General features: G+C 47.9%; 2 protein-coding genes across 2 annotated transcripts in view; one reads left to right on the top strand and one right to left on the bottom strand.

The window, feature by feature from the left end:
• LOC119945435 (cytochrome P450 7B1) overlaps positions 1–17,583 on the top strand; it is a 168,467-nt gene extending 150,884 nt beyond the window's left edge. The window contains exons 8-9 of the mRNA XM_038766526.1: positions 5,705–5,883; positions 13,403–17,583. Coding sequence (XP_038622454.1) covers positions 5,705–5,883; positions 13,403–13,708 — 485 coding nt within the window. The 3' untranslated portion in view covers positions 13,709–17,583. The remainder of the gene's footprint in view (positions 1–5,704; positions 5,884–13,402) is intronic.
• A 5,565-nt stretch (positions 17,584–23,148) lies between these two features.
• BHLHE22 (basic helix-loop-helix family member e22) lies at positions 23,149–25,845 on the bottom strand. The gene has a single exon (XM_038766640.1). The coding sequence runs from the start codon at positions 25,814–25,816 to the stop codon at positions 24,746–24,748; it is 1,071 nt and encodes a 356-aa protein (XP_038622568.1). The 5' UTR covers positions 25,817–25,845; the 3' UTR covers positions 23,149–24,745.
• Positions 25,846–27,227: the final 1,382 nt, after the last annotated feature.

The following is a 27,227-nucleotide window of genomic DNA, read 5'->3' as shown; positions in this document are numbered from 1 at the left end:
TCATTTATTAAATCTATCACCTGAGCATCTGGGCACATGCAAAATGGGAAAAATTTACTTAATGTCTGGCACTCACCAGCCAAGTTCTCACCACCCCTCTCAGCATCACTCTGTTCCTATGTCAATCAAACAGAAGCCTGATAAAACAGATGGACTCTTTATTGGACTCCAAGTTCAAACAATTGAGCCCTCTTTAAGCCAAAAGAAATGAATAGTTCCAGAAGTTTGGGGCTTCTCATACAGCCTCTGTTGTTCATATCTGAAGATTTCCACATTTAGCTTTCTCCCGTTTCCATCTTAAGGAAGAGGGAAAGGAGGTGTGTGTGTGTTAGAGAGAAAGAGAAGGGACATATCTCCAAATGGCAAGAAAGCCAAACCATCTGGATTTTCCTAGATCAACATGGATATTGAAACAAACCACCAATCAGGGTAATAATAATGATGGTGGATAAGATGTACCAGTGAAATGAGTTCCATGGGCTCAGTTGTGTATATGTTGTGTTTATAAACGTAGAGGTTTTTTTCCATTTTTTAAACCTCTAAAGAAAGGGACAGCTTGTGGGATTCTGTGACTTCTTAATCAACTCCTCTACTTATGACTGGAAATCATCATGGTTTAATAGCATGTGTTGTTTTCACTAGTTGGAGAACCTGGACGCTATGAAAGGGGGGAGGATGGTATAAAGGGGGTTAGCACTTACCTGATCATTCTGGGACGAGAGCATGACTACAGTCAAGGCATTGGTAGCCCTTTCCTATCCCAAAATCACTTTCCTGCCCTAGAGTTACTGTAGAAGACTGTCCAAAGAGGGATACTCTTTAGTGGTGATGCACTCAAGCCCAGCTTGGTGACTCTGGGGCTCACTGTCACAGGAAATCCACACAGCTACCCAACCCACATCTCACTGTCATTTGATGGCAGTAGAGGTTATATATGTATACAAGGCCACAGTATTGGAGCCTTTTAAACCTGCAGCAACTAACTGTCATAAAAGGGTGGAACGAGTGCATTTTAAGTTCTCAGAAAAGCTGTGCCGGAAACTTTTACCGGAAAAACCTTCATGAAAACATCCAAATTTTGAAAAAGATGAACCAGAGTCTGCTTAGAAGTGAGTTGTTTGCTGAGGCTTCTTTTAGTTTAACATTCCCAATGAACTGGGAGGGGCGCAAAGAGAAATTAGCATTCTGTTTTGTGAACATCTAATTAATTAATGTTCAGAAGCAGTCTCCACAAATGGTAGGAATCTAAATATTCTCTATCCAACGCTGGGTCCAAAGAGAAAAAAAACACCTTAGGAATTGTATTATTGTTTTGCTAGTTTTTTGAAGTCCCACATATGAACAGTGGCCTGAAGAAAAAGCTTTTCTCTTTCAAGCCACAACTCTAGTCGTGTACGAACCTTCATCTCCCAAGTCAATCAGAAAGAAGCTCGTTGGAATTGACATTTTCCTGGCTGGGCACTTTGGTGCCCCAGTTGCTGCCTCTTTCACCAACTTCACAGCAGAATTCTGGTGCCAGTTACTCCCAGAGTCCTCCGCTTGCCTTCCTGCCTTCTCCTCTGCAGAAATTAGGAGGTCGCTGAGTTCTCCCAGGAACATACATTAATGGTCATTTTGAGTTGCAGCAGCACTTTAGTACAGTAAATGATACATGCAAATGGCCCTTCAGTTTTTACAGCCAAAAGGGAAAATCCAAGAGTGGGAGAGCGAGCCAGGGTGAGGCCCCATTCTCATATTGATGGTGTTTCCTTCCCTTCACAGTTTTTGGCACGTGGGTACTTGGGCACTCATTCTTACCTCGTGACACCCCCACGACTCAGGGTCGGGGAGAGCGCTGCGTAGAAAAATCACCGGGTGGCCAGAAAGGGGAAGTAAAGTGCAATTCTGAACTGGACGAGGACACCCATCATGGTAACACCCTGACTCCAGGCGGTGGAGAGGCTTGAGGGCTTCTGGGATTGGCGAGGTCCCTTAGCTGGTGCCGCCAAGTCAGCCTGTCTTTGTTCTGCGTGAAGACCAAACGTCTTCATTCCGGTCGTTACCACGACTGTGGGAGACCGGCAGTCAGTCCTTGGTGTCAATTGTCACCAAAAATATTTGCATACCTGATAGCTATTTTCCACACTACCCCTCTTAATAATTACAGTTCCTTATTACCTGCTAAATGTGAGAATGAATTAGCAATCCATTATGGGCAATAAGTTTTATAAAACATTTGCAGATAGAAATCATGTTTAATTAAAATGAACCGGCCCGGGGAAGCCAAATGCACTAATGATGGCCCGTGACCTTTTATTACCTGCGGTCCCTTGTTTTGGCTGGATGATTGACAGCTTGCTGTTTGGCTACCATGTTGTATTTCAGCTGACAAGACTTTTCATTTTAACTCAATTTGCCTGCCTATCACAAGCTGGTGGCAGGCCAGGCTCCAGTTCCCCAGCTTTGCCTCAGCAGCTTGCTCTATTTCTCATTAGTACGCATTTATTCAGTGGAAATTGGAAGACAAATGCTTGAAGGCATGTGAACTAAGTATAGCAAATTAGGTTTAAAGACTGAATATTTATAAGTATATTGAAACAGTTTAAAAAAAATGAGAGTGAATTGGGAACGGACTGCTAGCTGGGGTATAAGAGCAATGAAGATAGAAGTAGGAGGATGCTAAGAATAACAATACTATGAGCTGCCGCTTTCGACAGAGGCGAAGCACAAGGTCTCTCTGACAACACCTTATCGGAGAGTGGCCTGGCTTCTCCTCTGGAGCATGTGGGGCGATGTTGGGTGTGGCGCGAGGGCCGGAAGGGGAAGAAAATGGGGGTTGCGTTCATTTGCTGCTGTGTTGTCCCCCGGTAGGCTTTAAATTGGCTTGTTTGTTCGGCACTCGCACAGAAACAGATGTTGCTCTACCGTGCCGGATGATTTACGGTTCCTCGCGGTGCCGAGCGGAGGCCTCCACCGCGCCCCAGCTGGCCCGACGGGGGGCCCCGGCTGGTGTCTGCCGAACTCTGACAACCGCGCTTGGTCAGCCTGCCATCGTCAGCCCGGGCCCGCGGGCGGCCCCCTCGTTTGTTCCGGGGGCCGGTGGAGGAATGAGGGCCTCTTTCTTCACCTTAGCCCGCGGCTCCACCATCTAAGCGCCGTGTCCTTTGTTGCTCATAATGCGACTCATTACTTTTGTCATCTAATGATTATCGGCATGATCGCTCAGACTGGGAGCCAAGCCCGCCTTCCTCACATAACTGGTCCTGGAAGGTAAAACAGATTTGTCATTTACGATCTGACCGCGAAGCCACACTTTGTGCTCCATTATTGTGATTAACTTCTGCCTAAGATATGCTTGCCCAATTGTCATTTGTGATACTGCAGCGGGCCCAGGCTGTCACGCTGCCCAGGAGCCCGTCGGCCAATCGGAGGGGACCGTGTTGCCGGGATTGCTGAGTGCGAACCTGCCATTTCACAGCAGCCGCCCGGCTTGAATGATTTTGCTTTCCTTTCCTTTCCTCAATAGACTTCCTCGATGAGCGGTGCCGACCCGAATGTCAGCTACCATTTTCCAACTGCAGGCTAGAATGGAGTTTTCTCCGTGGCTCTTAGGGGCACCTCGGTGCCACGCGGGGTTCTGGTGCCGGCGCCCTGCCAGTTGGAATCTATCATTTCACATGCCTGGTGGCTATCTGCGGGCAAGGCCGCATTCCGGGACCCAAACCCTTTCCCGGCCCCGTCACCACCGAGCCGATTTGACTTTACCTGATTATAGTAACGAAGGCAGTCCGAGGGACTCTGCCCGGGCTCACAATATGGACGTCGCATCGAATCACGGCCCTGGCTTTGGGGCTGGGGGGGTGGGGCGCCAGGCCACAGCCTCATTTCTTTAGACAATCCTCGCTTGAGGAAAGGCCTCCTGTGAGAACACATCCCCAGTTCTGTTGCCCCCCGGCACATACACGCCAGTTTAAATTTTTAGTGAAATTGGGTGGCTTGGGCTCCCTATGGCTGACATAGGACTGGTGAGGGGCGCCTGCCTTTTATTAAAGCCAACCTATGGGTGGGAAAGAGGGGCGGTGTGGGGTGGGGAGCGGAGCTCTCCCGGACCCTGGGAGAAAAGGGAGCTTGGTGAGATTTTGCTTTTTCAGTGCACACCATCAACATCCCGGCTGTTTGTTAATGTATGACGAGGAAACTCTGGTTATTGGCGATTTTTCACCCTGGTGGTTAGGCAGAGCGAGGCCCCCCATTAAGGCGCCCATACACGCCAGTGGAGAGAGAGTCAGTTTTGATTACAAAGTGAAAGATGCAGCCATAGACAGGAGCTACATGCTGATGTGCATGCTATCAGAATGATTTATGCAAATTATGCATATTATTCCCAAAGGAATCCCTTCTCAAACTGCCAGGATAAATTGCCGGAAATTAGCCATAAAATCTGTCGTGCTAGGAGCAAAGGGTGAAGGCCATTGGGAGAGCAAGGACGTTTGGATTCTCGAGCCTTCCAGGACATAGTGGGATCTGATTATTCTCCCCTGGTTTGGCGGGAAGATGTTTTGCCCCTGAAATCAGAAAATCTCTGTTAACGGCCGGGCAGATGCTGAATCCCATGTCATCCCCACTGCCGACATAGTGACCTGGGGCTGAGCTTGGTGTGGCTAAGAGTATTCAGAAATATCGCTCCTATTACAATAATAACAATTATTAGGGTACTTATTCAGCGCTTACTTGGTGCCAAACACTCTTCTAAGCACTGGGGTAGATACATGTTAATCAGGTTGGACACAGTCCCTGTCCCACAAGTGGCTTACAGTCTTAATCCTCATTTTACAGAGGAGGTGGCTGAGGCCCAGAGAAATTAAGTGACTTGCCCAAGGTCACACAGCAGACTTATGGCAGAGCCGGGTTTAGAACCCAGGTCCTTCTGACTCCCAAGCTCATGCTCTATCCACTAAGCCATGCTGCTTCTTATTATCACACTGTTCCCAGTCCAAAGACTGGCTTGAAATCTGGCCGTTTTCTGGCTGGCTTTTGGGTGTTTTGGAGGCTGATGGTGTAAGCTGAAGTTGTAGGTGGGCTTTGGGCAGTCTCTTCTTTCTCCTTCCTGGGCATAAGGACATGGAGAATTCATCCAACTCTCACCACCCTTTTGCTTCCTTCGAGGGGTGTGGGGTAGTGAAAAGAGTGCACTACCCAAGAACCAGAAGGTTTGATATCTAATCACAGCTCCCCCATTGGCCTACTGGGTCACCTTCAGCAAGTGACTTAACCTCTCTGGGCCTCGATTTCCCCATCTGTCCGATGGGGATGAGATACCTGCTCTCCCTTCCTCTTAGATTGGAAGCCCTGAGTGGGGTGGAGGCTTGTGTCCCATCTGATTACACTCTTATCTACCCCAGCCTTTCTTACACAGTAAGTTCTTAATATGTGGTGTTATTACTATCATTGTTAATATTATTAGTGTTGTTATTTTTGCTAATAATAATAATAATTTCTGTCCAGGGTGCCTATACCCTGGTAGATTTTCCTGAACTCTTAGGAAGGATTGTGCCTAGAGGTTCATGTGCACAACTCCCCGCCCTGCCCCTGCTAGCCCCTACACTTGAGGTGAGGGTATGTGAGCTCCCATTGGCACCAGCATCTGTGACCGGATTTACCTGTTCACCCTCCTCGTTATTTCAAATGTGTCTTCCCCACTGCTTTTCATCTCTTCCTGCCACAGAGAGCCTCATCTTAGAGAGTTTTCGGTTAAGCTCGTCATCCACCAATTTTCGGGTCATCCAGAACGATTGCACTCTCCAGCTGGAGGGCGGCAGGGATTTAAGCCTTCGGAAAGGAGACTGGCTGGCCCTTTTCCCTCCGACCATGCACAAAGATCCTGAGATCTTCGAAGATCCTGAGGTAAGCGCTCAACGGGTGGTGCTCCTTAGGTCTCCGGGCCCGAGACCCAGGAGCTGTGGGTCCCCAAATCGGAGTCGGCAGCAATGATGGAGCACCTGCGGGATGCAGAACACGGCAAGAGGTGCTTGAGAACCTGCAGTATGAGTATACAGGATGGTGCCTGCCCCTGAGAAGTTTTTAGTCTAACGCAGAAGGCCAGCCAAGAGAAATGGCCAACTCTAAAAGATTCGAAAGAGCAGGAGAGTAGCTATAAATGCAGCTGGACAAATCTACTGAGCAGATTAGTGTCAAAGAAAGCTGAGGTATGGACCTTTTTTAAAAACTGTTCTTCCTATAGTATGATCAATTGTAAGCTCCCAAAGGGCAGGAGATGTGTGTCCTGCTTTCAAGTGATAAGCACAATGCTTCACACTCGGTAGTCTCTCAATAAATAGCACTGACAATGCTGTGTTTTCAAGAGTCATATAGATCAAAGGTTCAGAGCCTGAAGAGAGAATGATAAGCGAGGAGGCTGACCATTGCTCCTTTCAAAGACAGTGGCAAAGTACTATCATCCTGTCAGGTAATAGCAGGCTTGGTTTGGTGGGTGGATCATTTGAGACCCAAGAGAATCTGGGAAATAGAAGGGTGCTTTACTGGACACTAAGGTGAGACCCTCAGCTGCATGTCTGCCAGGCGCCGGGACCTTAACGAAACTCAGCAGCCACAGTGTCTCTCCTGAGTCCCTTGCTTTCTCACCCTGTCGTCACGGGGGTGGGGTGGCTAGCTCTTCTTGATCTGCTGCTACTCTCTGGTGATGCTCTGAGGGTAATTGTGTCATCTCCTTGTATTTTTTTTCTGAAGCTAGAGTTAATGAGTATCAAAGACGGGAAATTAATCCACCCTGGCTCATCCTTAATACAGCTTCAGAAGTTCACCACCTGCATGCAAATTAAATAGCGTCATCCCGGTCCCTGGTTCTAACTGAAGTCGCATGGTTGCTACTGCGGGTGCTGAACATGAAATGTGATTTCACATAGGGAGGAGCCGCCGTTCTTGGGTAGTAGTAGACGATGGTGTCATTTTTCATTCCCATTTCCTAAGCTGCTAAATAAACTGCCCAGATTTGAACACCAATGAATTTAAAGTTAATCCAAAATGGACAGCTCTCAAGTGCCCAAATGATCACTGATAAATTCACTTCTTTAAATAGCAGGCTTAGGTAGCTTTCAGGAGTGAAGGCACACCTTAAAAGTGAGGGAAAAGTACATGTAGGTATGTAAATGCCTCCTTCCCCTCCTACCCCACCGAAAGGAACAAAATAAGCAGTTCTGCAGATTACAGACATAATTAGAAAAAATGTCCTCATCACATAACATTAGCAGGGCACCTGAATATATCTTCAAAATTCAAACCTGCCTAGTAACCAAATGATTTGTTTTAAGGTAATTAATTAGACTAAAATTAATCACCAATATTTTCTGATTATTAGGTTTTCTAATTCTAAAATGGTTTAAAGCATTCAAATATTCCTACATCTACTAGACTGAAAACTGTTTCAGAGCAGGGATCGTGTCTACCAACTCTGTTGAATCCTCCCAAGGGCTTAGGACAGTGCTCTGTGTATATTAAAAGGGCTTAATTGTGTCATTGACTGATGGATTGATTGGTTGCTCTCTGTCATTTCTGATTTCCACAAGTGAAACCTGGGAGAAGAGTGTAAAAGCCCTGTGGCCAGGAGCTACCTTACAAATCTTCTCAGCCTGTGAAAAGCCGTTTTACTTGTACATATCTATTCTATTCTATTTATTTTATTTTGTTAGTATGTTTGGTTTTGTTCTCTGTCTCCCCCTTTTAGACTGTGAGCCCACTGTTGGGTAGGGACTGTCTCTATATGTTGCCAACTTGGACTTCCCAAGCGCTTAGTACAGTGCTCTGCACACAGTAAGCTTAGCTCAATAAATACGATTGATGATGATGATGATGATGAAAAGCCACAGCACAGCCTTTAGCAAATCCTCCTCATTCCCTTTTCTTTAGCTACCTGGGAGGGCATCTCCCTACCTTAGACTTTGGGGATTCACCCAGCTAGGGGAAAACCAGGTCTCTGCCCTCTAGATGCTTACAATATAAAGGAAGAAGAGGAAATGTAATGTTTTTGGACCTCCAGTTGAACTTTTATCCTTCATGCTACTTGTGATCCAGAAAAAAAGCAGTGAGGCTTTTCATCTTCCATTTTTCCCATTTTGCCCCATTTCCCTCAGAATGTTCGGACTTGCCACTTAGCCTTTCAACAGCTCCAGGTCCCAGGCAGGCTCTTCACCCAGCGACCCCAGGCTCTGAGCCTGCTCTCTTCTTCCAACCCTCTTGCTCCTTTCCCTGAGCGCACTGCCCACTAGTCCTCTAGACTGTAAGCTCTTTGTGGGCAGGGATAAGGCTTACTAATTCTATCATACTGTACTCTCCCAAGTGCTTAGTACAGTGCTCTGCATACAGTAAGCGCTCAATAAATACCGCTCATTGAGTGATTGATTGAAGGCTCTTTCCATCTGCCGCACCCATCAACGTCCCTTCTTTCTTTTCCCTCTCCTTCTGCCACACATGCTTAGTAGCAGTGGGACTGAGTCAACAGTATTAGTTATAAGATTTTAGGTGTGCGAGTTTGCCAATTTGTAAAGTATCCTAAGAAGGTTGCAGATGGTAACGTGAAAGGAAACAGCTGACTTTTCAACCGTGTGAAAGAATACTTTGGAGCTTGATTTCCTCAAACTTAGCGGTAAACCTGCACAAGAAATAAGTCGCTCAAGGAGGGAAGAGCCCAGTGTTAACCTGGAAAAGCCATGGGGACCTGGGGTCTGCAGGGACCAGTGTGAGACAAGTCTGATTCCATGGACCTTCTCACTTGCTTCGAGTTCCAGTCAGACCAGGAGCCGCCAGAGAGATGTGGCAGATGGAAATACTGAGGAACTTGTTCTCTTTTTAGCCTCTGTCCAACCACCACTCTCTTCCCAGGATTTCATTCATTCATTCAGTCATATTTATTGAGCACTTACTGTGTGCAGAGCACTGTACTTAAGCGCTTGGAAAGTACAATTTGGCAACAGGTAGAGACAATCCCTATCGAACAATGAGCTCACAGTCTAGAAGGATTTCCCTGAGTTCGCCCCTTGAACTAGTTCAGTAGCAACCCTTCGCACAGAAATTCCACACCTCCTCTCCAATCCTGCATCAGCTAGCACAGCACCTCAAAACGGACCCGGTTGCCTCGGTTCCGAGCTGATGTTCCAGCAGAGTGCATCACATGTTTTTGTTTGTTTCTTTTGGGAGGGTTTTGCTTGTTTTATGGAATTTGTTAAGTGCTTACTATGTTCCAGGCACTGTACTAAGCGCTGGGATAGACACAAGATAATTGGGTTGGACACAGATCCTGTCCCACGTAGAGCTCACAGTCTTAATCCCCATTTTACAGATGAGGTAACTGAAGCACAGAGAAGTAAAGTGACTTCAGTACAGTGCTGTGCACACAGTAAGCACTCAAGAATAATAATAATAATTATGGTATTTGTTAAGTGTTTACTGTGTGCCAAGCACTGTTCTAAGCGCTGGGGTAGACACAAGGTAATCAGGTTGTCCCACGTGGGGCTCACACTTTTAATCCCCATTTTGCAGATGAGGTAACTGAGGCACAGAGAAGTGACTTGCCCAAGGTCACACAGCTGACAAGTGGTGGAGCCAGGATTAGAACTCACATCCTCTGACTCCCACGCCCAGGATCTTTCCACTAAGCCACGCTGCTGCTAAATACAATAAATACAGTTGACTGACTGACTTGCCCAAGGTCACCCAGAAGGTACACGGCAGAGCCGGGATTAGAACCCAGGTTTTCTGACTGCTAGGCCCGTGCTCTTTCCACTAGATAACACTTTTTCTCTGGCCTAGTTCTCTAGCCAGCCTTCTCTGGCTGAAACACGGTTCTCAGCCTTTGTTTTTTCATCCCCACGCCAGCCAACCAGTGTCCTCCCCTTGGGGGTCCCTGAGGGGTCATTGCTGTGTTCTTGAGTTCTGTACATCAGAGAGTGGGCCACAGTACACAATATGATGTCAAACAGGAGTGCATTTTTTTATAGAAAGCTCAACTGAAGCAAAGTTTTCTTGACTGAATTCCAATCCCTTTTAAATCCCAGATTGCACTATTCCTAAAAATTGCACCTCAAAGGTTGATGGCTGATAGGTCGCTCTAAGGAAGCGGCATGGCCCAGTGAAGAAAGCACAGGTCACGGAGTCAGAGGACCTCCCTCGCACTCAGCATCTCAAGCTTAATATTCACTTCTGTGTTCCTTTGGTTTCGGCTTAGGAAACAGCAGAATACCCGGCAAAGTGCCGGCCCATTTGAAATATCTCCTAAACCCCTGATTTCTGTTTCACATCAGGAATGCCAGGATTTTTAGGATCTTTGGGGCCAACTTTAGGACTGGGACTTTTAGGAACTAGTTCAGTCTGAGGTCTTAAAATGAGAGACAGCATGATATTCCAAGGCTCTGGGGATTCCTGTCACTTTGGTTTTTCATTGGGATTTTTCCATATTCCCATTCTTGTGGCTTGGAGGTCGGGCCACGTAGGGAGTTTCCTCTGAGCCCCACCAAGTGTTCCACCAGATCCTCCAGGAGAGAGGGACTCCCCAGGGAATGTGCTGATTGACTTTTTAAGGAAACCAGCAAGCCAGTGGAGCCATGAAAAATAATGAATAATTGAACATCTGTGAATGGGTTGCTGTGTGGCCCACAAAGCGACTAAAGAAGAGCCACAGTTTGGGCACCCTGGTTAAGTTATTCACCAAAATAGGCATTCTGGTCTGGGATAAAATAGACTGTAAAGTCCATGACTGCTCAGGGGTTCTTCGTGTTGCTAGGGAGTTCTAGAATCCAGACCCAGCTCAGAACACTATGTCTCCCCTGGCTTTATCGGTATCGTCATCCACGGTTACCATTATTCATCACACAGGTGCTTTCTCTCTTTCTCTCTAAGTCCCTCAATTTTCCCACTTGAAAATGGATCTATTTACAGTTACTGCCCACTTTATGCAATTTGCAAGAATTAATGAGAGCTTTTCCGTGAATCTGAGTTTTCAGGCTTCAGGAGGCAGGTGGCATATGCTGTATTCTGCAAGGTTTTTTTGCTTTTCCTCTAGTTTTTGCAAGACAGTGGAAAAGAACTCCCACCCTTTTTAAGCCACTGCGCACCACACTCAGCTATGGCCCACGAAATGGGCACAGAGGTGCCTACTGCTGTTGACTTCTCAGAGATCTTCCATCCCCTGGCCAACAACTACACCCATTCTCCCTACCAGGCATCTTGCAATGCTCCTGTCTCAGAGGGCTTGGGTAAGAGAGTGTGGATGGTTCAGCCCAAACCATCAGCCCTAATAAAAATCCACTCAAGTGCATGGCCTGCCGGCAGTAAAACAAACCTTTGCTCCCTTAGCCATTGGAGTTTGTCCGAATCATGCTCACCTGAATGGCAAAGGGCCCAAAAAGATGCCCAGCTAAATTTTCACATATCACATTTACAAGAGATTCTCTCTTTTAAAGACGCTCAGTATTGTCTTTCACAGAAAAACAAAAATGCTACTATTTTGACAGTAACTTCCGTGTTGGTGAGAATGATTTCAGTGCCTCTCACTTAGCTCAACCAGACTCACTGGTGCTTGTAAAATTATTGTAGATAAAAGATTGAAGGGAAGAACCATTACTGCTCCAAAATTTAGGAGAAAAATTATTATATATCCGTAATAATAATAATGCCATTTGTTAAGAACTTACTCTGTGCCAAATGCTATACTAAACATTGGGGCAGATAACAAGATAAGTCAGACACAGTCCCTGGCCCACATGGGGCTCACAGTAAGGGGGGAGGAGAATAATATTTTATCCCAATTTTATAGATGAGGTAACTGAGGCACAGAAAATTTCAGTGAATTACCCAAGGCAAGGGCTGGAACCAGGATTAGAACCCACATCATCTGACTCCTAAATCCACGTTCATTCCTCTAGACCATGCTGCTTCTGCTTCTCAATCAGTCAACCAAGCAGAGTATGTATGGAGCCCATACTTCGTGCAGAGCACTATACTAAGCACTTGGGAAAGTACAGTATAATAGAGTTAATAAGCACGATACCAGCCCCACAAGGTGCTTAGAGTCCACAGAGGGAGACGAATCTTAAAAATAAATTACTTAGAGGGAAAATAGTAGAGTATAATGATATTTATCCAAGTACTTTGGAGCTGGGGAGAGTGTCAGTAGTGCTTCAGGGGTACAGAGCCAAGTGCATAATTGACACAGAGGGGAGGGCGAGTTGGGGAAATCAGAGGTTCATCAGGCAAGTCCTCTTGGAGGAGATGTGATTTTAGGAGGGTTTTGAAGCTTCTGATTCTGAGAAAAAAATGATTCAAGAGATGCTCAGAAAAGGTGTGTTATTTTTTCAAGCACTAAACAGAAATCTGATACACAGAACTGATTTTACTGATCTCTGAGTAGATAGACACTTCTAAACCAGGTGCTCAATAAACCATCTTTTCCATGATGTGGGTTTGAGGACATCCTCAGTACCCCTTTGCTTTCGGGCAGTCAGATTTTGGAGGTTTTTTTAGAAACTCTTTGCCAAGCAGGATGAATGCTAATCAGAGGATCAACACAGGAAATACTTTGTCATTTTCACTCATTCCAAGTGGGCTAATTTAATCGATGGTCCAATGTGTCATGGGCTGAAATAAGGTTACTCAGTTTCCTTCTTTCAGTAGTTTGGGGTGGACCAGGACATATGGGCAACATAAGAGGCTGAATTTAAAATTGCAGGGTTCAGGCAGTTCAAGCTGAACTGCCTGAAGGGATGTAAATTCTGTAGTATCGATTCCTCTCGAAAGGTTATTTTTAGGAGCTGTGAGCCAAAATGAGCCTGTTCAGTTAACAAAAAGTTTAAATGGCTCAAGGCCATTCCAGTGGCCATCTCATCATCATCACCATCGTCATTATCTGTGCCTTTTGGGTACAGAGCATTAGGTGCCAGGGAGCCTAAAATCAAGACGAAAGCCATGGGCACTGCCTTCGGAGCCTACGATGTAATCAGGGTAACAAGAAAACACAAATCGCAATCTTACAGTAGGAATAAATGTGGAAACATCTCTATGTTTTTTATCTGATAAAAAAAACAAGCCAAAGAAAAATGAAGAGAAAGAAACAGTTATACATGTCTTCTCAGGGGGATTTATGGGTTTAATCAGGAAGTGGCTCCAGGAGACGGTGGTGTTTTAGGAGGGCTTTGAAGGTGAGGAGCTTTTCTGTATCTTCTACTTGGGGTGGGTGAGCCATTTATTGGTTGGGCAAGAATCCACATTCCACCTCCTCTTAATTGGGAGAGACTTCAGGATTTACAGAGAGATTTGCTGGGCCGGGGGGCGGGGCCTTGACTAGTGTGGAGCTGAACTTGAAATTCTGCTTTCATTCAACTCTGCTAACTCTGATGGGCTCTTCTGTGGCTCGCAGGTGTTCAAGTTTGATCGTTTTGTGGAAAACGGCAAGAAGAAAACCACCTTCTTCAAAGGAGGAAGAAAGCTAAAATATTTCCTGATGCCATTTGGATCTGGAGCCAGCATATGTCCCGGCCGCTTCTTTGCCATGAATGAGATAAAGCAGTTCGTGGTTTTGGTAGTATTTCACTTGGAGGCCGAAATCATCGAAGCGAAGAATTTGGTGTGTAGCAACAATAAACGCCTGGGTCTTGGGATCCTTCATCCAGATTCAGATATTTCTTTTAGGTACAGATGGAAACAATCTTTGACTGCTAATTGATGGTGGCAAATATTCTCTTGACAAGGTTTGTTTCCACATTGGTGTGTGACTCTCCTTTCATTCATTGGGTTGCAGGACAAATCGTCACACCAATCAATCAACTGTATTTTTTAAGCCCTCACTGTGTGCAGAGCACTGTATTAAGCGCTTTGGAGCTCATGTCCCCTGAGCTCATACCCAATCATCTAAAAATGTGAATTGTCAAATCCCCCAAAGCCATGTAGACTTTTCTCTCCATGGATTTCTTGGGCAGATTTGAATTCCAGAGCCTTTTAGGATTTCAATTTTTAGACCGTTTTGATGTTAGTGGTATTTAGATTATTTTTCACCAGGCCGTCTACGGTTAGGCCCTCGGTGGGGGGGGGGATGTGTAGGCATAACAGGCATGTTCCCCTGCAGACATTGCTCGTCAACATCACTTGTTGGTTTAGACAGATGCCCCTTCTGGGACTAATAATACTATAATAATAATTTGTATTATGGTAAAGGCGTATTCCCCTGGTTCCAAACAACCACAGTATGCAAAGTGCGGAGTCCCGTCCAGCACAAATTGAAGACATCGCCCAGGATCCGAGAGTCCAGCCCAGCATTTCATCCTTTCAGCTCAGGAAAGCCATTTACTCTCCCAGCTCCTTTCTTCCCTTTCACCATTTGGTTCCTGCCCTCCCTGGTCCTGAGAAGTTTTTATGCTACCCTCACTCCGACCTCTGGTCCCTCCTCCCCAGCTTCCCTGGCTTCCCCCCAGGTCCCATTACTGGGCTCCAGGACTGTAGAGTATTTTTAAAGCCACCTTGGGCTACATGGTCCCTCCTCCCCAGCTTCCCCCCAGGTCCCATTACCAGGCTCCAGGACTGTAGAGTATTTTTAAAGCCACCTTGGGCTACATGGATGGCTTCTACCTTTGGAAGCTGCCGAGACCCACGAGATTCTTCACCTCGGCTGATAAGGGCTTGGCCTCATGAGCCCTCGTGACCCGGTGCCACTGCTAGAAGCCACAGGAGCCCTCCCTGTCACTGGGGGAAGCCGTAGGCGGCCTCCTTGCTGTCCAGGTCGAGCACGCTTTTCCCCAGCCCTCCTGAGCCAGCTCTAGAGCGCTTCCTCCCCTGATACAATCACCACAATGTCCTGGCGTTCCCTTTCCCCCACTCTTCGTGTCCTGATCCTGGTGGTTTCGAGCCAAGTGTGATTCTGTGGTTATGCAAACAAATTTAGAATGGGAAAATAGGGTGGGCTTTCCCACCCGTTTCAAAGCCAGCCTACCCTAGCTTCAAACCAACATCAAAGCCGTCCGGTTCATGAAGTCGACAATACAGCAAGAGAACATTCTTGGTGATCATGTCTGACTAAGTTTTGAAATTCTTCTTTCAAAAGGGAAAGCAAAATGGTTCAATTCTTCTTCCCCAAAGACATTCCTCCTCTCAGCAGCTTTGCAACTCGCTTCCCTCATCTTGTTCATTATCGAGTGTTATCTCCCACCCCACCCCACCCCATCCTTTCAGTTAATTAATAGATTATTTACTTGCATGCTCCTAATACTTGTAAAACATTATGATAGAAAATGGACACGACCAACAAGATCCGAATCCTCAGAGAAGAAAATTTAATTTCTCTGAGATACATTGGATGAAAATGTTCTCTTCGTGTATAATATCAACAATCTCTACTTTGCCGGTGTACACTTTTCATTAAATGGGTTTTGCAGTTGATTAAATGCCTCAACTTTGCTTCAACATTTAATCAACCATAAACGATCTTTATTGCTCTGTATACTCTAGCTCAATAGAACAAAATTTGTTTTTATATAGGGCCTCTAATGTTCAAGTTAGATTCTGAGAGTGCTTAACTGTATAAGAAAACACAGAATCCATTACACTCTCAGCAATTGCTCCAGACATTAGAACCAGTTTTATCGAGGGAGGGAATGTTGTCCTCATTACCGAATTGTCTGTGGACATTATTGCATCCGTGTTTGCACTAAAACATCCTGTGTCAAAAATCAATGTGTCCTGCCTTCCTCTTGAACAAATTGTGAAAACGAACAGGTGTTTGTTTGAAACACAGCACCCTGTTTTTTTTAAGTATTTTGAGCCTTTTTATTTTGAATTGCAATACTCTGTGATTAGAGTATATTTTGATACAACACACTGTGACATAGTGCCAACACTGAAAGCATTTGTAATTTCAGATTACTAAATGATCAGCTGGTATAGGAAAGAAGATGAAGCGGAGATGATATCTATAAACAGGCAGAGCCAAGGTAGGTTCGTCTGCCCGCAGTCCAACTCTAAGCCTCGCTAAAGATGGGATAGAAACCTCTGAGCCATACTGCCTACTGTGGTCCCTAAAATCTGAGTCTCTCCTGTCCCATATACGCCAAATGCAGAATCAACCTGATTCTTTTATCGGTGGCAAGTCGTGCAGAACAAGGGAGGTCTGTGACGGAAGGGTTCCGACAGTTATCAGTAGCACAGCGGGGTGTATGTGAACCATGTTTCTCACCATAGAAAAAGGAAGGGGACACTCCCCCCTGCCCCCACTATGCCCACCCCAGGACGCTCGGTACCTACTACAGGGGCAAAACCTTTTGGGCCTCCTCTTTTAATCACTTCTTCCTCAAAAGGAAAGGCATCTCAAAATCCCAGCCGAACAAACAGTGTATTCTCACTGGATTCCTTCAGTACTCATTACTGCTTACCTGAGGAGACAGGCGGAGACTCTTACTGTGAAAGAAAAACACAAATCATTCGAACTCTTCTGGGTCTCTCGTGTACAGTGATGAAAGCTCCGTCCTCTCTGTGAGCAGAGAAGCTTTCCTTTCCGACAGCCACCTAATACCCTGGCTCTTTGGGGGAAAAAGAAAAAGTCTCTAGGTGCAGTAGCTATTTTTGAGCCAAACATAAATTCAATTCTTTTCCCTGTGAATCTTCCCAAATTTCCAAGTAAAATTTTAAATCATAGGTATGGTGTTTAGTAAGCACTTACTCTGTGCTTAGTGTTTTGTTAGATGACAAAATAACCCTTCAATACTACCAGAAACTAAAGCTAAAAATGTACCCATTTGGCTCACGTGCCTGGTTAAACAATGTGAATAATAGCAAAAAAATCTTGTATCTTGCTGCCTCCCTCGCAAAAGCGATTTTGAACCTAATAATATATGAAGTGACATTAGACTGTTTCCATGAACACTGTTATAATATATCCATATACATAATTAAGAAATTTGCCAGCTAACACTAATAATACCTTCGTTTTGTGTAGTGCTTTTAATCCCAAAGTACCCTCGCATTAATTACCTCATTTTTGCCTTCACGACAAGCCTGCGAGGTAGGTAGAAAGGCAGGTGTCCTTATCGCCATTTTGCCAAGGAGACCGAGGTTCGGAGAGGTCACACAGCAGCCTGGTGACAGACCTTAGACTCAAACTCAGATCCTCTGGCTTCCAGACTGGCACTCTGCCCTGTGACCCTACTGCCCCTAAGTATTATTGTGTTTAATTAGAATGATGGATTACCAAGATATTTTTTATCATTTCAAACAACTGCAGATTCCTGTTGGTTTTCTGTCATAGTACTTGGTATCTGAATTAATTTTTTACTTTAAATGTTTCATCACTCTGTGAATAAAAATGAGAGTTGGTAGCACTACTTTGTAGCAGGAAATAGTTCTTCAATTTTTAGGTGCCAGATACAAGGCGACATATGATATATAAAGAATTCTCATCCCGATTATTGTGACATTATCTTCTGGAATCAAAAAGATGTGTGTGAATTTGATGAAAGATAAAATTGTCTAAAGGAATGTCAGCTGGATGGTTCATATGCTTTGCAAACGTAATCATCTTGTATTTCAAAGAGGTAACGGAATAAATCAACTTTAAAAGTGACTGGCTCTGCCTTTTTATTTCAATCCTGAAGAAAAGTTGAAGGAAGGAAGTCAATTATAAATGGTGCAAATTATTTGGGAAATAGATCTGCCGTATGAATAGCGGCAGAAAATCCTGCCTTTCCAAATCTCAAACTTCCCCCTGAAAACAGATTCCTAGTTGTTTTCATCACAATTTCTCCACAGCATGATGTTGTGTTACTTCTGTGAGAAGCTGTTTCCACTAGAAAAGCTCCCTGAGTCATTATTGGCTAAAAACTAATAACCAGTGGGTATTTTCATCGTCAGTTGGAGCCTGCCAGAACTCAATCATTAACCATTGTTACGTTTTCAGGAGAGGAGGAGGAGAAGAGAGAGGCATGCCAGTGATGTTATACCAGGTTCCGTCTTTGACTTCTACGGATCTCCACCTCCCACACCTGATCTGACCTGAAGTGAAATGATACCCTTATGCCTGGTTTATTGTTGAAAATGAGCTACAAAATCAGACAGGAACAAATCATTCAGAAAGCTACACATGGAAAATGTAAACCCTTAAAGGGTCGTTAATATGAAAAAAAGCAATAAAATTTGGCTCCTGCTGCACACAGCGTAACATATGGTATTGCACTAGGAGACTTGGCTTTTCTAGGAAACACTTGTAGTTGTGACAGTGCCGAAAGAAACTCCACCAGGCATGGAGACGCTGAAGGGGTTGTTCTCTGTCCACATAGGAAGGGATTTGGACTGTGAGTCACGTTAGTATTGTTTGTTGAGTATATCTTTGGCATGCACAGTGCGGTGAAATTGTATAAATAAATGGGCAATCCAGGAAAATGCATGAGCACCTCTGCTTTCAAAATATTGCTTGTTTTAAAACCACTCACTTTTTCATGAGTAATAAAAATTGCGGAGGTGAGTGGGATTCTTGAACTAGATATTATCGCTGTGGCAAATGATACGTGTTTTGCTGCCCTTTAAGCCACTTACGTCATTAAGCAGAAAGACCCTGAGTTTACTACTCATGTTCTTTTTTTTGTAATATGTGATCCTGCAAGGTATTCAAAATACAGCTCGTGTTTTAAAGTACTGTGTGATGCTCTTAGAGGCAGCTGGGGGAGGGATCTAATTCACTCTCTAGTCAGATAGACATAAAAGGTTCAGGGGATGATATATGGAACATTTTAAATGCCATTTGTTTTATTTTGACAATCGTAATAATTTGTGATTGTAGACGAGACACAACTTCCAAATTTGAACTGTCATCTTTGTGAGGTTCGTGGAGAGAAAAGAAAAAAAAAGAAACTTTTTTATGGGTAAGAAACACCACCCTAATCACTACAAAATGTCCACTTATAAAAAGCTAGCTAAGTATGATTTGAAATAAGACATCGATCACTAATACTATGGTGCCATTAAGTTTTAAATTTTTTACTGTAACTAGTGAATAAAAATAAATTAGAAATCCTCATACTCTACTGTTCAGATCTTCAGCTGTCGCCACAATTCTAAGATCTTCTATTGTCATAATTCTCTAGCTGAACCATTTGAGCATCATAAAGGTGTTCTGCAAATAGTTCAGCTATTTTCTGAGATGCTATACCACCTTTCAAAAAAGAGTCAGTTTTTGTAGTCAGTGTCTTCAAGATGTGAATATGAAAGAAATGACTATGGCATTCGGTAAAATTTGCCCTCTCAAAAAGGAGTTTGGGGCAGGTGTGACTTGTCGCTTTCCCAGGACCTCAGAACTTATAAATGATGCGCCCCCCCCCCCCCCCTTTTTTTTCTTTTTCCACACACGCAAAACAGTCGATTACAAGTCTGGGGTAACTACTGCATTTCCCTAACCTATGCCCGTTCTATATTTGGGTTGATGTAACTTGTACTCCACTGGTGGAATTTCCCTAGCCTATATACACTTTAGTTAGATTGCCATAAAAATGTCTTCTCTTGTGACAGGAGAACAAGGGATATTTAGTCAAAATTCCTAAAACAAGTTCTTAAATAATTGCCGGAATGGAAGAGATGAAATGTTGGGTGGTGAAGCGGTTTGACCGAATGCTATATCCAAAGACGTTTCTCTATAATATTTCCATGATGGTGAACCCGTTTGGATGGAGAGAAATTTCCAATACAGTATAACTTGAGGATTCAACAGCCTTTGTAAAGAATGAGAATTTTAAATATCCGTGAACTTTATTCAGAAACTTCTAAGGAGAAATAATAATAATTGCTTTGGATAAGCACTCAGACCACTTTAACGTTTGATGAAGACGTTAATTTATGGTTGGCTAGCACTTTATAGCCGTCATTAGTTTTTCAGTTTGGTCCCTATTTGAAATCTATTTTTCTTTTTCATTTTAACCTGAGACAATTATATAAGGAGATAGTTATGTTTTATCGAAAATGTATCATTTCACTATAGCATTGCAAATTATTCACAGATCATAGTTCTTATATGTGCATATATGAATTTAAAAATACAGCCATAAAATGCTTGAAACACATCATAAATTTGCCGCCTATTTTACTGCGGGTCTCTGAATGGGGTTGAAAAGACAAGGGCAACTATGGTGTGGGGGAAAGGTTGAACCCTTGGCAGGCTGAGGAGCGGGGGGGAGTTAAGGGGGGTCGCTGGGGAAGGAAGTCGGCCTTCGGACAGGTGTCTGCTCACCTCCGTCTTGCCGTCGGAGGGTCAAGGGTCAGGGTTTTGCCGTCGGAGGGTCGGGGCCGGTCGGCTGAGAGGCTTGGGATCGGTCAATCAGGAGGCTCCGGGGCTCGGTGGGGCTGCTCGGCCCTGCCCTTGCAGGCCTTTCGCTCGCCCGCCCACTTGCCCGCTCGCCCGGGGCCCGACGGCGCCCCCCCGCGCTCGCCCGGAGCGCTACACCCGGGGCACCGGAGTTTCTGTCCGAGCAGAATAATAATAATAATAATGATGGCATTTATAATGCGCTTACTATGTGCAAAGCACTGTTCTAAGCGCTGGGGAGGTTACAAGGTGATCAGGTTATCATCATCATCAATCGTATTTATTGAGCGCTTACTATGTGCAGAGCACTGTACTAAGCGCTTGGGAAGTACAAATTGGCAACATATAGAGACAGTCCCTACCCAACAGTGGGCTCACAGTCTAAAAGGTTGTCCCATGTGGGGCTCACAGTCTTAATCCCCATTTTACAGATGAGGTAACTGAGGCACAGACAAGTTAAGTGACTTGCCCAAAGTCACACAGCTGACAAATGGCGGGGCAGGGTTTGAACCTCTGGCTCCAAAGCCCGTGCTCTTTCCACTGAGCCAAAGCAGAAGTTGAAGCCCCGCGGCCGAGCCTTTCTCGGCCCACCCCTGACCCCCCGAAAAGGTGAGAGATCGCTGCCAGGCCGTTCGCACGCCGGTACCGAAGTGAGTTCCTGTAGCCCCGACCCCCAACTTCTCGCCCGGGGCAACCCCAACTTCAACCGAGGGGGCGAAGGGGCCGGAGACAGACAGGTAACGCTCCGGTTTCCCGGGAATGGGGATCCGCTGCCGTCTCCGGGACGGGAAAGAGCCCGGGAAGAGGATCCGGAGGGTCCTAGAGGCCCCTGCTCCCCAGCCGCCGCCTGCTAAGCGGCGTTGGTGGGCAATCAATCAATCAATCAATTGTATTTATTGAGCGCTTACTGTGTGCAGAGCACTGTACTAAGCGCTTGGGAAGTACAAGCTGGCAACGTATAGAGACGGTCCCTACCCGACAGTGGGCTCACAGTCTATAAGGGGGAGACAGAGAACAAAAGCAAACATACTAACAAAATAAAATAGAATAGATAGGTACAAGTAAAATAAAGTAATAAATATGTACAAACAAATATACATATATACAGGTGCTGTGGGGAAGGGAAGCTGCGTGCAGCTGGGCCCGCAGCAGGAGAAAAGTTTCCTCGGAGTCCGCCCGGCCTTGGTGGGCAGAATTGGGCCAAATCGGGGAGAAGGACTGGAGGGGCGTGGGGGGAATCATTCTCCCCCTTAAGCCATCCGGGGTGTTGGGCCTTTGGCTCTATTTCTAGGAAAAATCGAGCAGCCCCGCGCCTTTTTAAGGGAAATATAAGGAAGCCACCTGGCAGGCAGAAATACTCAACTGTCAATCCGGCAGCGAACGCGTCCCCGCAATGTTCATAAGGCACAAGGAACCGGTGGCGGTGTTTAATTCCTAATCAGAGTGATGGACAGCAGAGACAGAACAATACAAACTAATGGCTGTGTTGCTGATCACTTTACCTCTTGATTAAAGACACCCAATTATGGCGCGGAACAGTGTCGTAATTATGTTCCTTAATCACATCCAGGAGGTTTAATTGCCTTAACGATGTGTTTCATTAAATGAATTTAGGTATTATAGTCGACAGTTTTCATACACAGTTGTTTTCAAATTAACATAATATTAGACATCGTCATGGAAATTGTTTTAATAATCATAATTAGAGGCACCCGGGCTTTGTGTGGGAAATGCTGAGAGACGGGTCCTCCTTCCGCCCGGGGGTTGTCCTCAACCCACCCCGCCCGCCCTCAGTTTCTTGGCTCTTCACACTTCCTGAAAAGTTGCGAGTTCGGATTCATCTTTTCCGGAGGCAAGTGGAGCAGAATATACGCCTCCCCCGTCCCGTGGCGTTTAGGGATCTCATTAGGAGCCAAGGCTGAAAGGACCTAATGAATTGGCCATGCTGGGCGCAGAGGAGATGCGGGACCGTCCCCATCCCACGAAATCTGTACCCTGTGTGGGCATCCTGGAGGAGCCCCCCCACTAGACGTTTTCCTTCGGCAACTCCAGCTCAGATTGGGTTTGGCACCCCCCCACAACCCTTAATTCCCTCCCTCCCCCCCTGCCCTGCCCCACATCAGAAGTTACGGTTTATTCTATTTGTCATTCAAACGGACCCAACTTCTGGTGCGCACGGAGGACAGGGAGGGAGATAAGGGGGAAATACCCCTTTTCCTTGTAACAATAATGGTGGTGTTAGGCGCTTACTATGTGCCAAGCGCTGGGGTGGATACAAAGTAAGCAGGTGGTCCCACGTGGGGCTCACCCTTTTAATCCCCGTTTTACAGATGAGGTCCCTGAGTCGCAGAGAAGGTAAGCGGTTCGCTCAAAGGTCACACAGCAGACAACTGGAGGAGGCGGGATTAGAACCCACGTCCTCTGACTCCCAAGCCCGGGCTCTTGCCGTTAAGGCACGCTGCTTCTCCGGGAGGTTTATCCATCACACATTGGCGCAGGCCCCGCCACCAAACCTGCCCCTCTCGCCGGTCTCTAAATCAGGGGAAGGGGATAAGCACCTTACAGTTTGCCACTGGCACCAGGTGTGGCAAAGCGAAGGTCGCCAGGAATTCCCGGGTGTCCGGGCCCTGCTTCTCTCCTCCTTCAGTGATTCGGCCCAAGGTCCATTAGGCAGATGGAGAAGAAGAACGCATTAGTTACACAACTTGACTTCCTCTTTCGCCGAAACCCCAATCACTGAACGGGTGGCACCAGTCCTGCCAGGCAGGGGGGCGAGGGGGCGGGACTCCTGCCGCAAAGCAGAGCCTCAGGAAAAAAAAAACGTTTGTTCAAAATATTTTAATAAAGATTCTTTCCGACGGAGAAACACATACAAACGATCATCCAGAGCTGTCATAATCCGATTGACCTATTTAATATATATCACTCTTTACCCATCCATGACCTGCCAACTGATTCCCGGTTCACCATCCGAACCCGACAGACCGAATCTGCATTATCTGTAAGGGGTGGAAAACAGCAAGACTCGTTTTGGAAAAGATTTTCTTGAATGATTTACAAATGGCAGAGGCAAGCACCCGACCATGCAAACTAAAACTGAAAGCTCCCTTTGGATAAATAGCTTCTTCTTGTTCTTCCTCAGTTTTATTTTATTTTCCCTTTCTTTTTTTTTAGAAAAATAACCAAAGATTTCACACTTTATGCAAATCAAACCAGGCTTTCAACTTAAATAATATCCCCACAGTTAAAATAAGTTTTATACATATTCAAAGCAATTAAATTAGACCTTTTAAAAATGCACAACGGCCTGAAAAAATAGTTGCTTGACTTGTGGCTTTTCTTTTTTTTAAGGATCGGATCTATCGCTGTGATGCCTTGTAAAATAGCTAGTTCCCTTCGAATGCAATGAGTCCCCTTTCCAAAAAGAGATGAATTCATTCGGCAATTAAGAATACGCCTTTCCTGTAGTTTTTGGACTGAAGCAATTTATTAAAGCTCAATTTGAATACAAGGATGATGCGACTTGAAAAAAAAATTCCAGGTGACCTTTCAGAAACCTAAGCAGCTCGGATACATCAATATTTCTGTTTACCGATGTTGGCCAATAAATCCTCTGAACACTTGGCACACGTTATAAATTAATCCATAGGACGAAACTTTAGAGGCATAAAAAAAAATCTGCACATTAAAACCGGTGACTTTAACATATGATAAATACCGTTGGCGGGGGGCGGGGGTCGTCGAGTATTAACAAATAAATAGCATGTCTCGTTCGTACATCATCGCGAAGTGGAAAGTAACAAGGTGCACGTAAATACTTTAAATGCGATACTTTCAGCCACACGGGTCCGTTTCGCCACCACCCTCGCCAAAACTCCGCGCATTTTCACCCATCGAGGTGGAGAGACAATAAAAAATGCAAGTCTTTCAGAGCAACGAGTAAGTCCTTCCCTTCCAACGGGTCCGCGTTTCCAGTTTATTTCCTTTTTTTTCCCCTGGCTCAGAATCCCGAATCCACAGTTTCCCACGCCCTTTCCGATCCGTCCGAGTGACCCTCCAGTCGGCGGCCGGTCCCGGTTGGGCTCGAGGCCCCGATTCAGCCTCCTCGGTGGGTTGGGGGTTATGGAGGGGGGAGGTTTCGAACCCACCGCCCCCAAACTCTTCTCCCAACCCAGAAATTGGATGTCCCCCCCCCACCCCCCAAATGGTGATTTGTGGATTTCTGGTCGACTTCAAGGTCGCCACTTTGGGATGGGGGGTGGGAAGGGGGGGGATGATCCGACCGGCCACCCACTCCGACCCTAAAGTCTGTCCGGGTACCGTGCCCCGGGAGGGAAGGGCGGAGGCCCGGCGGGTGCAGAGTTGGGGATCGATCGATGGATCGATCCGCCCTGTGACCTTTTGGGGGGGGGGGGGGTCCGGGGGCGGTTAAGGTTTGTCCGTGCACTGTTTGCAGAGGCTGGAGGACACGCCGTTGAAGAGGGAGCACTTGTCCGGGCAGGAGGCGGAGGGGGGGAGGCCGGCGCCGAACGGGTACCCCGCCGCCTGGTCGTAAGCGCCTAGCGCAGGGTGTAGCGCCGCGGCCGCCGCCGCAGCCGCAGCAGCGGCCGCGGCCGCGGAACCGGGCAGGGAGGCGGCCGAGATGGCCTGCCCCTGGTTGAGGTAGGCGACGAGCCGCCGCATCTCCTCCAGGGCCTGCGCCTGCATGAGGATGTAGTTCTTGGCGAGCAGCAGCGTGGCGATCTTGGAGAGCTTGCGCACGGAGGGGCTGTGCGCGTAGGGGATGACGGCCCGCAGCTCGTCCAGGGCGTCGTTCAGGTCGTGCATGCGCCGCCGCTCGCGGGCGTTGATGTTGAGCCGCAGCGCCTTCTGCTCCTTCGACTTCTTCCCCCCCCCGCCGCCGCCGCCGCCGCCGCCGCCAACGCCGGTCCCGGGCCCTGCCATGGTCGGGGCGGGCGGGCCGGGGTCGGCCGCCTTGGCTCCCGCCGCCGCCCCGCCTCGGTTCCCGGCGTTGGGGGGCCCCGTCCGCGGTCCCGGCTCGCAGCGGCCGTCGCTGTCGTCGTCGGGGCTCTGCTCGCCGCCGCTGCTGTCGGGCCCCGGGCCCCGGGCCGCGCCGTCGCCGTAGGGCGGGCAGCCGTTGGCCCCCGCCGGCAGGCTGCCCAGCCCGGGGTCCCCCCCGACGCCGGCGGCGCCCACCAGCAGCCCGGGGACCCCCAGCCCGGCCCCGGTGGGGGGCGGCGGCAGGAGCAGCCCCCCTTCGGGCTCGGCGGGCTCGAAGCAGCGGGGCGGGGGCGGGGGCGGTGGGGAGGGCTGGGGGCCCCGCGGAGGGGGGGGCGGCGCGGCCCGGGCCCCCTCCGTGCCCGGGGCCGCCGCCGCCGCCGGCGGGGGGGGTCGGAAGGCCGGGTCCAGCCGCTTGGCGGCCGGCGCGCCCGCGCCCAGGCTCGGGGGCAGGAACAGGTCGCCGTCGGCCGGCGCGCCGAGGTGCGGAGTCCGCTCCATGGCCCGCCCGCCCCCGCGGGGACCCTCAGCCGCCGCCCCCGCCGCCGCCAACCCCGGCCAGGAGCCGGGCCGGACGGGCGTCGCTGCGCCGGGCGAGCTCCTCCGGGGCCGCCCGCCAACGCCGCCGCCGCCTCCGCCAACGCCGCCGCCGCCTCCTCCTCCTCCTCCGCCGCCGCTCCGCCGCCTCCAGCCGCTGGCGCAGCCCTCCGGGGCTCAACATGGGCCGCGCCCGGGCCAGCCGAGGGGGGTGCCCGGCCCCCGGCCCCCCGGCCCCGTCAGCCCGCCCGCCCAGCCCGGCCCCAGCCCCGGACGGGGGAGCCTCTCCCCATCATCAGCTCTCGCTACGTTATTATGGGGAAGAGCCGCCTGGGGGGACGGAGCTCGCCACCCAATCAGGTGGACGTTTTAATTAATAGGATTAAAAACGGCAACAAACAGTCCTCCTCCTCCTCCTCCTCCTCCCCGCGTCTGAGCCCGGAGCCCCGCCGGCCGCTAGGGCTTTATAAGAGGCGCCCGCCCCATTCTTCTCGCTGCCATCTGCAGCCCCAGCCCCGCGCATATGTTTGCAAGGCGCCCGGTCCTGTTAGGAAACCCAACCACCGCCTTGCGCTTGACACGGGGGGCGACTTTCACTCCTCACTGAGCACGCTAAAAAGCCCCCGCTCCGGTGTGAGGTTGGGCTTCGCCTTCTTCGACAAATTGCAACTCGGCACCAGAGCCTCGACTCCAACGCGACTGTCTTCCCCCCCTCCCCCCTCCTCCTTTCCCCCCATCCCGTCCTATCCCGTCACCCGCCAGGGCAACCACTACACTTCCAAGTTACCCTCCAAGTCGAGACGGGCATCCTCCTCCCACCCCCACCCCCTTTACAGAATAACGCCTATTTAGAGAGGGGGAGGACGATGTGGTCCCCCAAAGCAGGTGCACAACTCCGATCGCTGGGCCAAAAGTTTGTCTTGAGAGTTTCAGAAGACAGTGAAACAGCCGAGCAACCCTCACTTCCCCACCTTCGATAACCACCCTCCCCACGATTTCCCACCCCCCCTCATCGAGACCCAAGGGCCAGATGGATTTCCCTCTGCCATTTCCCAGCTCCTGAATGCCTTCGCAGTGGTCACGTCCATAAAATCGTAATAAACAGGCATAGTGCTCGTGGATGAGGGTCAGGAATCCCATCCCTTCGGGTACCAAAACAACGGTTCTCTCCTCCCAATCAATCAATCGTATTTATTGAGCGCTTACTGTGTGCAGAGCACTGTACTAAGCGCTTGGGAAGTACAAGTTGGCAACATTTAGAGACAGTCCCTATCCAACAGTGGGCTCATAGTCTCCCACCCCACCTTCCCCACAAATTCCCTAAAATTGGTTCCCGGGAAGACAGTTCCTGGCTCCAGCCCCCTCCCAAAGCCCT

Source organism: Tachyglossus aculeatus, chromosome 25, assembly GCF_015852505.1.
Source record: "Tachyglossus aculeatus isolate mTacAcu1 chromosome 25, mTacAcu1.pri, whole genome shotgun sequence".
In the NCBI taxonomy this organism is placed as follows: Eukaryota; Metazoa; Chordata; class Mammalia; order Monotremata; family Tachyglossidae; genus Tachyglossus; species Tachyglossus aculeatus.
Note: the sequence above shows the minus strand (reverse complement) of the source record. Positions and strands in the feature narration are given on the sequence as shown.

What these genes read in the sequence shown, in the direction of transcription:
- BHLHE22 (XM_038766640.1), bottom strand. Translation starts at nt 25,816, where the DNA reads ATGGAGCGGACTCCGCACCTCGGCGCGCCGGCCGACGGCGACCTGTTC.